Source organism: Oreochromis niloticus, linkage group LG23, assembly GCF_001858045.2.
Source record: "Oreochromis niloticus isolate F11D_XX linkage group LG23, O_niloticus_UMD_NMBU, whole genome shotgun sequence".
Lineage (NCBI taxonomy): Eukaryota > Metazoa > Chordata > Actinopteri > Cichliformes > Cichlidae > Oreochromis > Oreochromis niloticus.
The window spans coordinates 35203332-35217494 of NC_031986.2; the positions used below are offsets into that span (position 1 = coordinate 35203332).

At 43.5% G+C, this 14163-nt stretch overlaps 1 protein-coding gene across 1 annotated transcript; it reads left to right on the top strand.

Moving 5' to 3' along the window:
- Positions 1-246: 246 nt before the first annotated feature.
- On the top strand, positions 247-12889 carry rorca (RAR-related orphan receptor C a). The gene is made up of 10 exons (XM_005478743.4): positions 247-578; positions 5860-5945; positions 6053-6194; positions 6312-6752; positions 6877-6998; positions 7682-7814; positions 8455-8562; positions 8732-8842; positions 9613-9725; positions 9848-12889. Exons 1-10 carry the CDS (start codon positions 572-574, stop codon positions 10007-10009), a joined length of 1425 nt encoding a protein of 474 aa, XP_005478800.1. The 5' UTR covers positions 247-571; the 3' UTR covers positions 10010-12889.
- The last annotated feature ends 1274 nt before the right edge of the window (positions 12890-14163 follow it).

Genomic DNA, 14163 nt, shown 5'->3' on the forward strand with positions numbered 1-14163 from the left:
AAATTAATCGAGCCTGCCGTTTTCCAGCTTTTACTCTTTATTGCGTCGACTGCAGATCAGTGACAAGTAGCGTACAGAACGGAGCTGGGCAAGTGGCTCCTCCTACTTTGCGCGCTCTCGTGGATGGGGAAACAATTTTTGACGGGGGTAACTACTTTGGCACAACACCGGTCTGAAGTGACACACTGCCACACTTTCCCACGCACGCGAGAGCCTCCTTAAAGCGCGAGGGGGAGGGGGAGCGCGCGTCAGCTCTCTGGGCACGAGGCGGGCGGGCCGCGGGATGAGGATCATGTGTAGTCCACGCGCCGAAACTAGGTTAGAGCGAACCGCGCGGCAGAGAGGAGCAGAGCGCAGAGCAGACCTGGAGTTTCCCGCAAACAGAACGCACATAGCGGAGGCGTGCTGTCACACACTTGCGGGTTACGGATCCATATGAGGAGTCGTTGTTGTGACGGTTTCCAGCGGCTCCGGTGTGGAGCGAGTAAGTGCGCGTCGCTGTCACAGTTCCTTGGCTTCATTTCCACGCGGACATTTATGACCCCAACAGTCGGTTAGACCCACGGCAAACATGAGAGGTGAGGTTTCTTTTTTTACTGTGGAAAACGTGACTTTTGGGTGTATTTGCGTGTTTGTTCGTGCGCCGGAAAGTTTCCGACTGCGCGCAGCTGATCGGACGTGAAGTTACCAGCTGTCACTTCAAAGACTTCCAGGCTCGTTTGCTCACTTTTGACACAAAAAGTGAAGAATATTATTTTAAAAAGAGGGTCGTGTTAAACATAGGTTGTGGCCGTGAGCGCGGATCCGAGCAGGGATTCGTGTCCGTGATTAGAGGAAATCTAATCGGCGAGCGGCTCCGGTTATGTAAGAGGCAGGGAGGAGGAGAGCGGAGTGATTCGTGGCTGCACGAAAACCTACAGCCAGGATTGTTTACGTTATTTCCAGCGTCAGCTCTCAGTGATTATTAACCTTCTTACTGTTTATACTTACAGACACGCTTTAGAAGTAATTTTACTGTTGAGCTGGCTGCTGTGTGATACAACTCTGGTTTACTAAAAATAATAATAATAATGATAATAATATGGAGGTTGTTTGAGTTTCTCTTCTGTCTCGGTGTTTCGTGTAATTCATAAATCAGAGAGTTTTGTGTTTTCAGAGTCGGTTTTTCTGTGAAAGAGAGAGAGGAGGTGCTCCATTGACCTAGTTCTGTCATTGAGGATTACGGCGCGTGCGTGAGTGCGCGTGCGTGTACACAGATACCGTCGTCAGACTGATACAACGGAGTCGATCATTTCCTTCAGGGATGTTTTTTTTTTTTTTTCGGACGGGAGCTGAGCTGGGACAGCCTGCTGTCTTTAAAGCTTCAGTTTTCTTCAAAGTTGTGCTGCAGATAAAATAATGAGACACAAACGCGTCTCCTCCTCCAATGTGCGTGTTGTGTTTGGAGTTGGCTTTGCCAGTTTTAAATGGCTTTTGTGATGCTGGACCATCATGCACACCGCTGTGACAGGCAGGATATGGGCACAGCAGGGTTACAAGACACAGCCACTCACAACACAAATGTAAGCTAGATCTTAAAGTGCACTTGAATTTGGCCTTTTCCAGAATCGTGAGTGTAGCTGAGTTTTAGGCAGGTGGGTGCAGAGTTTCATACTCGGTGCCACTGCATTAGAGCTCAGTTACCCCCCCCCCAAATCAAAGGCACGGTGGCAGTAAAGAGGGACGCCGTCTCTGCTGTTCAAGGACACTGCTGTGCTGAGCTCAGCATCAAAGCCACTATCTGTAGGCTGTGCAGCCTTGGGGAAGTTCACAGCAAGTTACTGTATGTGTCAAGGTGCCCTTTGTGTCTGACAACTGCATGCTAGGATTCCAGACCTCTTATCTAAAGATTTAACTCTTCGTGTAACCTGCAGGCTGCCGTGTGAGCACAGTGTTACCGCTCTGTGTGTGTTGTGACTGCACTTCATTCTGCAGTCATTGTGTTAAAAATATCATTTTCTTCTCTTTAACATTTGTTTAGAGTAAGAAGTATCATAATCCATTATCATTTGATAGGTGTGCTAATACACGATAAGCATTTCTGCGAAAGCAGATAGCAGACATGCGAACAGACGTAAAGAGATTTTAATTCAAGGTGACTGTGATTGTTTCACAGGCCTGAATTTGTTCCTGCTGTTTGCAGCAGCGCGCACGATTACATGCTGGGAAGCGAATTCCTCAGTCTGTCTTTGCTTGTGTTGCAGAGGCCCACTTGGGTTTGAGCTTGGAGTAGTGCACACACACCACACACACACACACACACACACACACACACACACACACACACAGTCAGCTGAATGCACTTTATCTTTTCTGATCAATGGTGCGGGATTACAGAGGCCCGATTTCCCGGTAGACGCAGCACTGTGCTCAGCATATAATTATTTAATACAAGGCAAACAAAAAGTAGAATGAAGGCGTGCAAATATTTATATTAAGGCAATCGCTTTAAATGTTTAATTGTTAGCAGTGTAATACAGTCAGTGTAAAAAAAAATAAATAAAAAAAAAACCTGAAGAGAAACACCCTTTTAATCTGGCGAGGCTAACGTGTGCAGACAGGCTTGTGTACGGCACATTGTGTATATGCACTGACGTGGCTGGCTTCCAGTTATAGGCTGGTTATACTTCCAGCCAGATGTGTCTCATTGCATTTGTGTGAAAATCTGAGATAATTAGAAGAAAAAGTGTACTGTGGGAGTGTGATATCCTCTGTGTGCAATAACATGTTTCATTTCACCGCAGATCAATCTATTACGCTTGCAGCACATTTTTAAAATGTTCGGGGTTAGTGTCAGGCCACGCTGGGCTATCTGTGCTCCGTAGGTAGGTCAGTGGGAAGAGAAGAAGAGAAAAGGCAATCATTACTCCTCACCTACCGAAGCTGTACAGAAAACAGGTGGCCACTGGGGCCCTCAATGGGAAACCTGTAGAAAGAGGGTAATTGAATAACCTGGCTGCAGCAAGCTCTTCAATGGCAACCAGTCCTCATGCTATGTTGCACAAACCCATATGCCGCGCTATACCACGCATGCCCTGGATACCCGTTCGATTATGGGTTAAGTATACAATATGTCAGGTAAATGTAAAGTGTAGGGCAAATAGGACCTTGGACAGTATTTGATTAGCTGGGATAAGAGGGCAAAGTCTGCCTCGCTCACTGTTTACAGCGCTGACAAAGAAAGAAGTGTTGAGTAACTGGCACAAAAGGGACTTTTACATGAAAACCTCTTTGAATCTGAAGGTTTCAAAGGCCGTAAAGCTGATGGAAGAATAACTTTTTGAATTGGAGGTTCCAAAAGACTACATATCCCACAGGTAGCACAGCCTGTGAAGTAAAAGTTGACATATTTGAGCTCAATCAAGCTTCAGTTATACAGCTGGTGTCAGCTAGTACTGAAGCCACTGATCACTGAGCTAATATTAGGTTCTAATTCGATTGTGTCTAAAAACACACAGATTTCTGGGCTTAAACATACGATGTGGCATTGAAACAAAGACGAGTTTCTTTGTTTGGTCCTGGAACAAAAACGAATGCTCAGAAATAAACAGGGCGAGAATAGAGATGCTCTTGTTCAGACCCGTCCTGCACAGCAACATGTTTACGAATCAAAGCAGAGTGTGTTAGCCTTTAGGGCCCAACATGATTAATCTACACGCTGGTATTTACACAAAATCAAGTGTACTTATGTGCAGCATTTTAGTTTATGCAACATTTATTGGTTTATTTGGCAAAGAGCCCCTGAGAGCAGGGGAAATCTCTGCACAGCCACTCTGCACCAGGGTAAAAATAGATTTATGGCCAAGCTCAAAGTCAGATACGATTTCACTCAAACACCTGACATGCTGTAACAAGTTAAGACCTACTATTTGCTGCGTCTGCCTGCGTTTTACTGTACGACAGGCTGCTGGAAATAAGTTTGTGTCTTCAGTCTAGTCTCCTTCTATAATCAAATGTTACACCCTTGTCTTTCTAAACCAGAAGCAGGAATCCACCCCGCCTGTACTTAAAGACCGAGTCAGATCTGATTCCACCTTACAACCTGCCAGAAGCAGGATTGTGTTCCTTGCAGGCTTCCGCCACAGGCGCCTCCCCTCCACTGAATGGGAAACTGTGTCAGTGGAGCAGCTCCTGTTTGCTGAGCTTGGCTGTGCCGCTCAGCTGACTGGCAGGTGAGGCTGCGAGTCACAGGCGAGGCTTCTCCCTCGAAAGCCAATAGGAACGCAGGAGGGTGTGGGACTTTCGTCACACTGTTGCCGGGACAACCACCTTTGAATGAGTTAGTTCGTGGAATGCGGCCAGATGCAGTTATATAACAGGCTGAAGGGCGGGGTGAGGCTCTGAGGGGGGAGCGATAAAGGGAGCAGTGGAGAATGGGACTTTTTTTTCCATTGCCTTTTATTTATTTATATCCCTCACTTACGTTTCAGTGTCTAGCTCGTTCTAGATCACCAAGATCCTTAAAGATATGTCACCTGTGCTGCACACAAAACTTCTCTATAAGGCGAAAATAGGGGGAAATTAATGAGGCCATAAGTCAAGATTTGCAGGATGTCAGTCACCGATCCGTCTAATTTAGCCTCAGTGTGTGACGCAGGACTCTCCCCACGCAGAGTGACTCATGTGATTTATTGGTTGTGAGTGGTTTAAATCAGCCCCTTCAGAAAACAGCAATTTTCCCAAAAGCTCTGAAGACCAGTTAAATCCTTTTGTGTGATTTACTGGTTACCTAATGCCCCGTGTGACCCAGCAAAAGTGGTTTAGTGGATTGTTTGGTGCGGCTGAGAGCCCTAGAAAAATGAGATTTTGCACACAGCATACACGGTGACAGTCAGCGTGGCAGTAATACCTGCTGTTAACCCGCTAACATTGTGTTCAACCTGGAGGAAGAGCTACAGAGCAAGAAAGAGCTGTGAAACTTTATAACCCCGGGCCTCAGCTAATGCAATTGACCTGCTATTCTGGGCTCGAAGGAGGCCCGGCTACTTAGATAAACAACATAATGAAAAGAACAGCCTGTTCCTCGGTAAGAAGGCTCAGGCTTTCAGTGAACTCCACGGGTGTACTGTGTACGTTTCTTTTGTGTTCTTTCTTCTCCTCCTGACATAATCACAAATGTGTCTCATCTTCATCCGCTGCATTTCAAATATCGTGCCGCAAAGATGATGTGATGCCAGTTTCTGTGAGGAAAGGAAAAGTGCACCAAAAAGTCTCCTATGCACGGCAGCCACTTGATCTCAAAAAGCTGAGCGTTATGTCAGCCTGGAGTAAAGACCTGACAATACCTGCATTCAGCATGACTGCCCTAAAAAACAGACGCTGATGTTCCTGTAAGTGGAGCAGTGATGCTGCAGAGTAACCGACTCTATAACTCCCTTATACAAACCTCTGTTCTGGGTTTTCTGCAGAGGATTTGATCCACTTTCAGTTTCACTGAAACTTACTGATATTTTTATAATAAATGTGACCAATTTGATTTTGCCAGTACAATCATAAAGAAAAAAAATGCTTCTGACAGTTAAAAGCAGATATAAATAATTGATCAACTCTTGTTTTAATAAAAGGTCCAAAAAATATTGAGAAACGCCGCGAGCAGAGCAACAGGTTTGCTGAAAACGGGTTAATGTTTCAGGCGTCGCCCACGCTGAGAGATTTTAACGATGAACGAGTGATGGATTGCGTCCTTTTTATGTTTTGTCTTTTGTACTGTGTATAAATTGTATCATCTTTCTGTTATTGTCATATTTGTTCTGATGAATCTGTACCTGTGAATGTGGATTTCATAGTTTCTCGTTTTTCTGCACTCGTCTCTCTCTGCAGCTCAAATAGAAGTGATTCCCTGTAAAATCTGTGGCGACAAATCATCAGGGATTCACTATGGTGTCATCACCTGTGAAGGCTGCAAGGTGAGCAGCATTCATCAGCAGTTGGTTTAAAAACAGGAAGTGTCGATGCTCCTCGGCGTCTATAGTGTTTTGTCAGATGCGCTCATCACGACTGCTTTTGTTTGCAGGGTTTCTTTCGGCGCAGCCAGCAGAACAATGCCATGTACTCGTGCTCGCGACAGAGGAACTGCCTAATTGACCGGACCAACCGTAACCGCTGTCAGCACTGCAGGCTGCAGAAGTGTCTCGCTCTCGGCATGAGCCGCGATGGTGAGTTTGCTTACAAGATCTGTATTTAATTAACTCCAGTTTTCACCCATCACAGTGGTGAGACACTAACGCTTGTTTTACCGAGACCTTTAAATGTTTCGTTTTTCCCCGCCGCAGCTGTAAAGTTTGGTCGAATGTCCAAAAAGCAGCGTGACAGCCTGTACGCAGAGGTCCAGAAGCACCAGCAGTCCCAGGAGTGCGGAGGGATCGGTGCCCGCGAGGAGAAGAGCGACACGGCTGACCATGGCCGTACCTACAGGAGAGGCTCCAGCGCCACTCTCAGCGATCTGGACGACATCACAACGCTGCCGGAGGGGCTGCTTTTTGACCTGCCGCTGACTCCGGAGGATGGCGGAGGAGACTACTATAACCTGGACATGATGGGAGGAAGTGCAGGCAGCGGCTCCTCCTCGCAGAGCTCCCCAGAACAGACCAGCTTGGACTTTGGTGACGGAAACCACAGCATCAAGCATGAGTACCAGCTGCTGCGTGACTCTGGACTCTTCTCACACGCCATCTTCAACCCGCTGCCTGACGGCTGCTCCCTGCTCGAGATAGGTCAGCGTCAAACCGTCTAATAAGACGCTGTAATTGATGATGTGCCTTATGAATATTAAAAACCTCTCGAATGCCCTTGCAAATCTAAAAACAGAAACTAAAGTAATACTTTCTTTTGGTTCAGAGCGCGTTGCCCAGAATGTGGTCAAGTCCCACATCGAGACGAACCAGTACACCTCGGAGGAGCTCAAGAGAATGGCATGGACCTTGTACAGCCCAGAAGAGACCCGCTCATACCAGACCAAGGTAAACTTTAGACAGATTATTGCTGACAAATTTGCTGCTGACCTAAACAAGTGCAGAGTCGTTTTTGAGGTTTTTTTGTTACTGCTGCGAGTCCAACTGTAAACTTGCCAAAGCAGAAGAGACCTCGTATTACCAAGCTCGTGAAACGATGAAACAGAGTAACACAACACAGCCGGTATCGTGTGCACCACTTCAGCCGTCATTGTGCGTTTACATTGTTTTCCCTGGAAATCAGTCACCGGTCCTCCGTGCAAATTATGAAAGTCAGCGAGTGACTGTTTGTTGAGAAACAGTGAGACTTTATGACTTTATAATTATTATATAATTAATCTGACACAGTGCGACAAAAATGTTGTGCAGTGTGATTCCAGCTTGTTAATCCTACTCTGTAAACTCACACTGTCCTTTACAAGGTTATCAAAGGAATGCTTTCAGTTTTTACAAAGCGAAGAAATCAGAGGTACGACTTGTTGGAATGCTCCTTTCTTCTTTGTCGCTTTAATCTAAACATTCATGTAGGAAGCCACAGATGGACGCTGCAGATTCACACAAGATGCGTGAAATACTTTAAAAACACACTGTAGGACCGAAAAAAAACCCAGGAACCATGCCAAACAACTTGTTTAATGTCTTATGTGTTGCGGTAATCAGATGGCCTTCCTGTGTTTGTCTTTCTCTTGCAGTCAGCTGAGGCGATGTGGCAACAGTGCGCCGTTCACATCACCAATGCAATCCAGTATGTGGTGGAGTTTGCTAAGCGCATCTCTGGCTTCATGGACCTCTGTCAGAATGATCAGATTATCCTCCTCAAAGCAGGTCAGTACATGACACACACACACACACCCATTTCAAACTTATTTGTTTCCTATTCTTGATTTTATTTTTATTTTAGCGGTCTCAGATTAGAACATCGCAGCTCAAAGTGGTTTAATTCCATCTAAATCGATATAATTTATGTGTAGTTTTAAATCTAAATCTTCGCCTTTGTGTATTGTTGTTGTTGTGTGACAACTGAAACAATAACTCACAGGTTTTGAGTTGCAGCCAAATGTACTTTGTCTTCAATTAAAGAGGTGTTTATAAAATGTTCACACCCCACATAAAAATTATGAACACTTCGCAGGCAAATAAAGGAGCTGTTAGTCCAGCGGAGGAGGCAGGAATGCATGTTTGGGAAATTAGTAGAGCATCTTTACTGGAAATGTTTTTGTTATTAATGTGTCAATCACACACACGGTGTGATGTAAGAAACATTGATGGCACACTGTGGGATTATTTGAAAAAGGAAATAAACCAAACATTTTTGTGTGGGTGACATTTACCACTTTCTATAGAAAGGTGTTTTCGGATTCTTTATGTAACCGTGGTAACCGGTTTTGTTGTCTTTGATCTCTGCTTCGATAACAGCTCCGTATGAATGTGTTTGTCCTGAATGGCTTTTTGTTTGCGTCAACAGGCTGCATGGACGTCCTGCTCATCCGCATGTGTCGGGCCTACAACCCCATCAATAATACAGTGTTCTTTGATGGAAAATTCTCCACTCCTCAGCTTTTCAAAGCTCTTGGTGAGTGCACACGTTTACGGCCTCTTGCTCACTTGCTAGTTTTCTCTCCAAACAACTTTTATGAAGGGAAGAGCGGAGGTTTTTAGCTCATTTATAAATGGTTTACCGTTCTCATCACAGCCACTAGATTTTTGTTCTGATGCCATTTTTTTCCCCTCTGTCCCCGAAGGCTGTGACGACCTTGTGAATGCGGTGTTTGACTTGGCTAAAAGCCTGAGCCGTATACAGATGTCTGACGAGGAGATTGCTCTTTTCAGTGCTGCTGTGCTGCTCTCGCCAGGTGAGATGACAGGAAATCACCCACTCACACATGCTAAACTGGTGTAACTGGTGTTCTGGGCATCCGCGTACCACCTTGATGCTCTGGTTTTGTTTTTCTAATGCACATAGAAGGGTCAGTACAGGTTTTCTGTCTGGGATCTGTAAACTTATAAACCTTTTTGTTGGGGATTGATTGCTTAAAAGTTTGAAGCTTCCCTTTTTTTTCACCTTAAAAATGAATTACCCGGTCCAGATGTCCTACAAATATAGCATAAGAAATATGCCTTCATGCTGGGTGTGAACAGGTATTAGTGCAGTTCAAATTTTCATATTGTCAGCACATCAAAAATGCCTCCATGGTAACAGTGCGGTACTAGTGCTCACAAGATATTTATAAACCCCATAATTTGCTAAATGTTCTGGCACAACCTGAAAACTACTGTTGGCCTTTAACCAAAGCATACTATTGATGAATGAATGATTAATCCTCATCCTTACCAGGCAGCCCGCCTACATCATCATTGAATCATAGTATAAAAGTGAAACTGAAACCATGGCGACTGTGGTTAAATTGTGGGTGTTTAACAGTCAATAAAAGCTCACATGCTTTGGAAAAAGGTGTGCAGTCCTGTAAAACACAGACAGTTACATATATATATATTTTTTATAGCAAAACGATATAAAACTACTTGTAAAAAACTTCATGCTTTGTTTATATGTAGTTACACATTTAAAACTTACTGGGTTCAGATCCAAACAATGACCCGATGGGACTGCCTTCTCTTTCAGACCGACCCTGGCTGACGGATGTTCAGAAGATCCAGAAGTTGCAGGAGAAGGTTTACGTGGCTCTGCAGCGCTGCTTACAGCGAGAGGGCGCATCAGAGGAGAAACTGGCTAAGGTACAAAGCCTGCTGCAGCTCCTGAATCACCATTATTTTGGTTAAAACACCCAAATATTCAAACATTTACTGGAAGTTGTGTCCACTTTAAATCCTTACTCTTTTCTACATTTCTCTTCTAGATGGTGTCTAAGCTTCCCACGATGAGGTCCATTTGCAACCTTCACATTGACAAACTGGAGTTTTTCCGTCTGGTTCACCCAGAGACGGCGTATATGTTCCCTCCTCTGTATAGGGAGGTTTTTGGCAGTGAAATCACCTTCCCAGACTCCACAGAGGGCTAGGGCTATTTAGCTAACTGCTGTGAGTCAAATGACACTGAGGTGCAGGGAGAGGAAGATTCAAATGTGGCAACCAGCTGAAGGAACACCAGCCAGCAGCTCAATGACAATCCTGCATGCTACGCTTTAGCGCACACTCCTCTCACCTCTGGCTCTCACTGCTCTGCGAGCCAGTCCTTTAAATCTAACACGACAGGAAGTGCTGCTGGGTAATCCGTGCACTTTACCTCCCTTTAGGGAGTTAAAGGAACTATTCAAAAGTAGCCTACGCTCTTTGTATTCTCAAAATTATTTTTCTATAAGACCTTAAACCTCTCGTTAGGTTGAGTTCTTTTCTAATAAATTGGACTCTCGCCGCTCTCACAGTTCCTGTAAGCTATTGTTGAATGTACCCCCCGTTCCCTGAACCATTCAGCACAGCCCTGCGCTTGATATAGAATGTACATACCTAAAATCCTCACCTACTTTGTGGAGATTTGCAGTAACGATGCCTGTTTCCATTGTCAGTCTAGTAACTGTTAATTGTTTCTTTAAGTATTTTTGGTAGCACCCATATTTTTCAGTTTTCTAACATATGAACAAACTGTTTAAAGGGACCATGATCAAACTCTCGAGCAGACAGAGTTTTTAAACTGTGTGGGTCATGGGCAGACATTTAGCGTTTCTGTTGCCAAGCACTTGGAAAGTCTTGCACACAGAGCACAAAACTTAGCGTTTACGCTGAAAATGTCGTAGGTATTTTTATGAGCACACCCGCAGACACTGACGTAAGTGATCTCTCTATTTTTTTAATCTAATCAGTGACCTCAGTCCTATTACCTTTTCCCTTTGCGAATGCCACTTAGAGAGACGCACACAGAGCTACTGTGAGTCTTTCAGAGAGAGACAGGCTGTTGCTGAGATGTAAAAATGTAAACTAGCACTTACGAGTCCTCCTTGGAATCAAAAAATGACCTCTGGGCACGAGATGTTACGGGTTCGCACTCATGCTAAACCAGTGAGAAACACTAAATAAACCCTCCAGCTGTATGAGCTGTATCACAAAGGTGCTCAGAGTCCAGCCCTCAATAGGTTATTGTGCCCCCCTACCCCCGCCGTTGCAACCCGCTGATTCAAAAGACTCTGGATTAAAGAAAGCTCTTGAATGTGACAGTTAGTGCATCACCACCAGTATGGTTGGAGGAGGAGATAGGTGGATGGTGGTGTTAGATTTCCTTTCTGCTCAGGTCCTCGCCGCTGTGTGGTCGGGCAGGTGTTCTGATCAGAGAATTCACCCTTCTGTTTCTTGTTCTCCACTCCTTTACTACCTCACCCTTTTCAAACACTACATGGCACAGCAAAGGGTTGACAGAGCCATCAGCTACCCCCCTGAGTTATTATTTCTGCTTCGTATTAGAAATCAGCAGTTAGTGCTCAAATCTGAACACCAGTGCTAACTGTTTCAAAATGTACTGTGTTTTTTAAAACTGGACAGGACATGAGTGCAAATGACCTGCTGGATGTGCTTGCCCTGAGGACATCCTCTCCGATTGTCAGAGCAACTCATGCCTTTAGGTCGAGGAAGCACGGGATAGATACAGATCTATCTTAAATCCTGGAGACGCACTCTGCAGACAGAGGCGTGTCTTCATAGCTGAGGAATGTATTAGACTTGTGTAGAAACAAAGGAGTATCCATTCTGCCAATATCCTAAAAAGGCTGTGAAGAAATTGTAATTCTAAGTTCTTTCTCGAGCATTTTTTAAGACAATCACACGACAGATGTTGGATGTCTGCTTTTGTGTAAAAATGTAAGCCAGGTTTGCTCTGCACTGCTGGGACAGTGCTCTTCGCCATACACTATATTTTGTCAGATAGTATGAAGGGGGTGTTACTGTTGTCTTGGTACTTAAGACAGAGGCATTGTGGGATTGTGCAATGTTGTCTTTCCCATCGTTCTCAGTACATTGAGCTGTTTTTTGCCGTGTACTATAGCTAATATTTTCATAAGCACTTTGACTCAGTTGACCTTGCGGCACAACAAGTAACGCTATTTATAATGTAATGTACCAAATACACAGCCACCTTCTTTTCAGATCGGCTGAAAAGGGCCGAATGGCATTTAGAGATTGTAACAAAGTGCAATACTTTGTGCGTCGAGCCTGAAAACGCTAGACGCGCTAACTTCATAGAGTATATTTTGTGAGCTTGCAGGCCTACAGTCTGTCCGGGGGGGGCAGTAGTTACGCTCTGCACTCGCATTTCTGTTTAGAGTCACTCAGGGAGATAGCTGGGCTCTCTGTCCTACAGTGTCTGCAGTCAGTCTAGCTAGCAAGACACCTTGCACCAACATAGAAGACCTTTAAACCTTGATCACTGTGTACAGTACATGTTCTTGTGAATGTTGGATTACAGAAGTATCAAAGATTTTACCCCTGTCTAATATCATTATTGCAAAACGTTTTTTGAGTTGTAGATTAAATAGGATATATATAAATATATATATATATCTACATATAAATATAAAAGATGGATTATAATCTCGGATTCTTGTGTTGGTTTTGTTGTGATCTTTCATTTCTAAATTTTTATCCTTTTATGTACTTGTTTCTCATCGGTTTAGTGTCCTTTTGTCTTGGAGAGATGTAATTCTATTTTTTTTAAAGAGCGTTTTTAAACATGTCACCCTAAACTTTCTCTTTTGTCATGATCCTTCTGTTTATGATATTTTCACTCTATTTTAAGATTATAACTATGAAATCAATATAGATTTTAATATGGAATAATTTATGACATGTCATGAATATAAAGCCCATTAGGGTTTAACACAGTGAAGTGTTATTGCACAATGGTGATACTATATGTGGATTTAAGAATGTAATAAAAGTGTTTTTGCAATTAAAAAGAAAGTTTGTTGTGGCTTTGTGTTTTGCTGGTAAGGTTAGGTTTTTGGTTGGGTTGGTTCTTGGGTGGCTTAACAAACTAAACATTCTTCTGAAAATGCTCAGATTCAAGGACTGGACTCAAAGTAGCTGATGTGGAAAGAGAAGCTTTGAAAGAACTATAACTCAAGACCAGTTTAAAAACTTTTAAAAAAGAAAGTCAACCTCTTTAGAAGCAAAATATAAAGCAAAGTGCAATAATGTTTAAGAGGCATCTCCTCAGCTGTGCTTCATGAGCTGGAAGATGTTTACACTGTTCTGTATTTTGTAGAGTAGGTGATGAAAAATGATGAAAATGTGCACCACTAACAAAGAACTGATATGATACAGAGCTTTAAATAATGGCCCAGGGTTTAATGTAGACTGTAGGTCAGAGGGCACGACCAACACACCAAATGTAAAGCAGAGAAATTATTAACAATTCCAACTATCCAGTTATCCATGTTTAGATTTTGTCACGTCTTAATTCCTGTAACTCTCTGTCAGTCAAGCCTCTCCCGCCTGCAACTTGTCCAAAATGCAGCTACAAGGCTCCTGACGTGTACCAGAGAGAGTATTACTCGGATACTTGCTTCTTTACATTGGCTGCCAGTTAAGAACAGTCGATTTCAAGGTTCTGTTATTTGTTTTTAAAGCTCTCCTTAGCTTGGCTCCGGGTTACATTTCAGATCTCTTAGCCCGCATTAACCACTCGAACTCTGCGGCCTACCGGTCGGATGATTTTACTGGTCCCATTCCCATGCTCCCAAATAAAATCTAAAGGTGACAGAGTTTCTTCGCCGCCGCTCCTCCGAGACTCTGGAACAGACTTGCCTCTTTTATAAAGTCCTCCTCCTATTTGGAAATCTTTAAATCAAACCTCCTTATTTTCACAGGCTTTCAGATCACTTTGAAATCAGCTGCTGATCTATTCTGTCTTAGATGGATGATGTATGCATGTGTATATGTATATATTTATTCATGTCCACGTGTGGACATATATGCATGTATAGATGTTGTAAAAAAAATTGTTTATCTCATTTACTTTAATTCTTTCTTTTATTTTGACTACATTGTCCCTCTGTTCAGCACTTTGGACAACACTTGATGTCTTTTAAATGTGGCATACAAGTCAAACTGACTTGACTTGACTTGAATAGAAAGCATGCCAGTACAAGCATGGAAATGTACAGCAAATCAAAAGTACTTGTTTTTGAATCATAAACAAGCGCACTGTCTAAATGTAAATGTTTTTGTG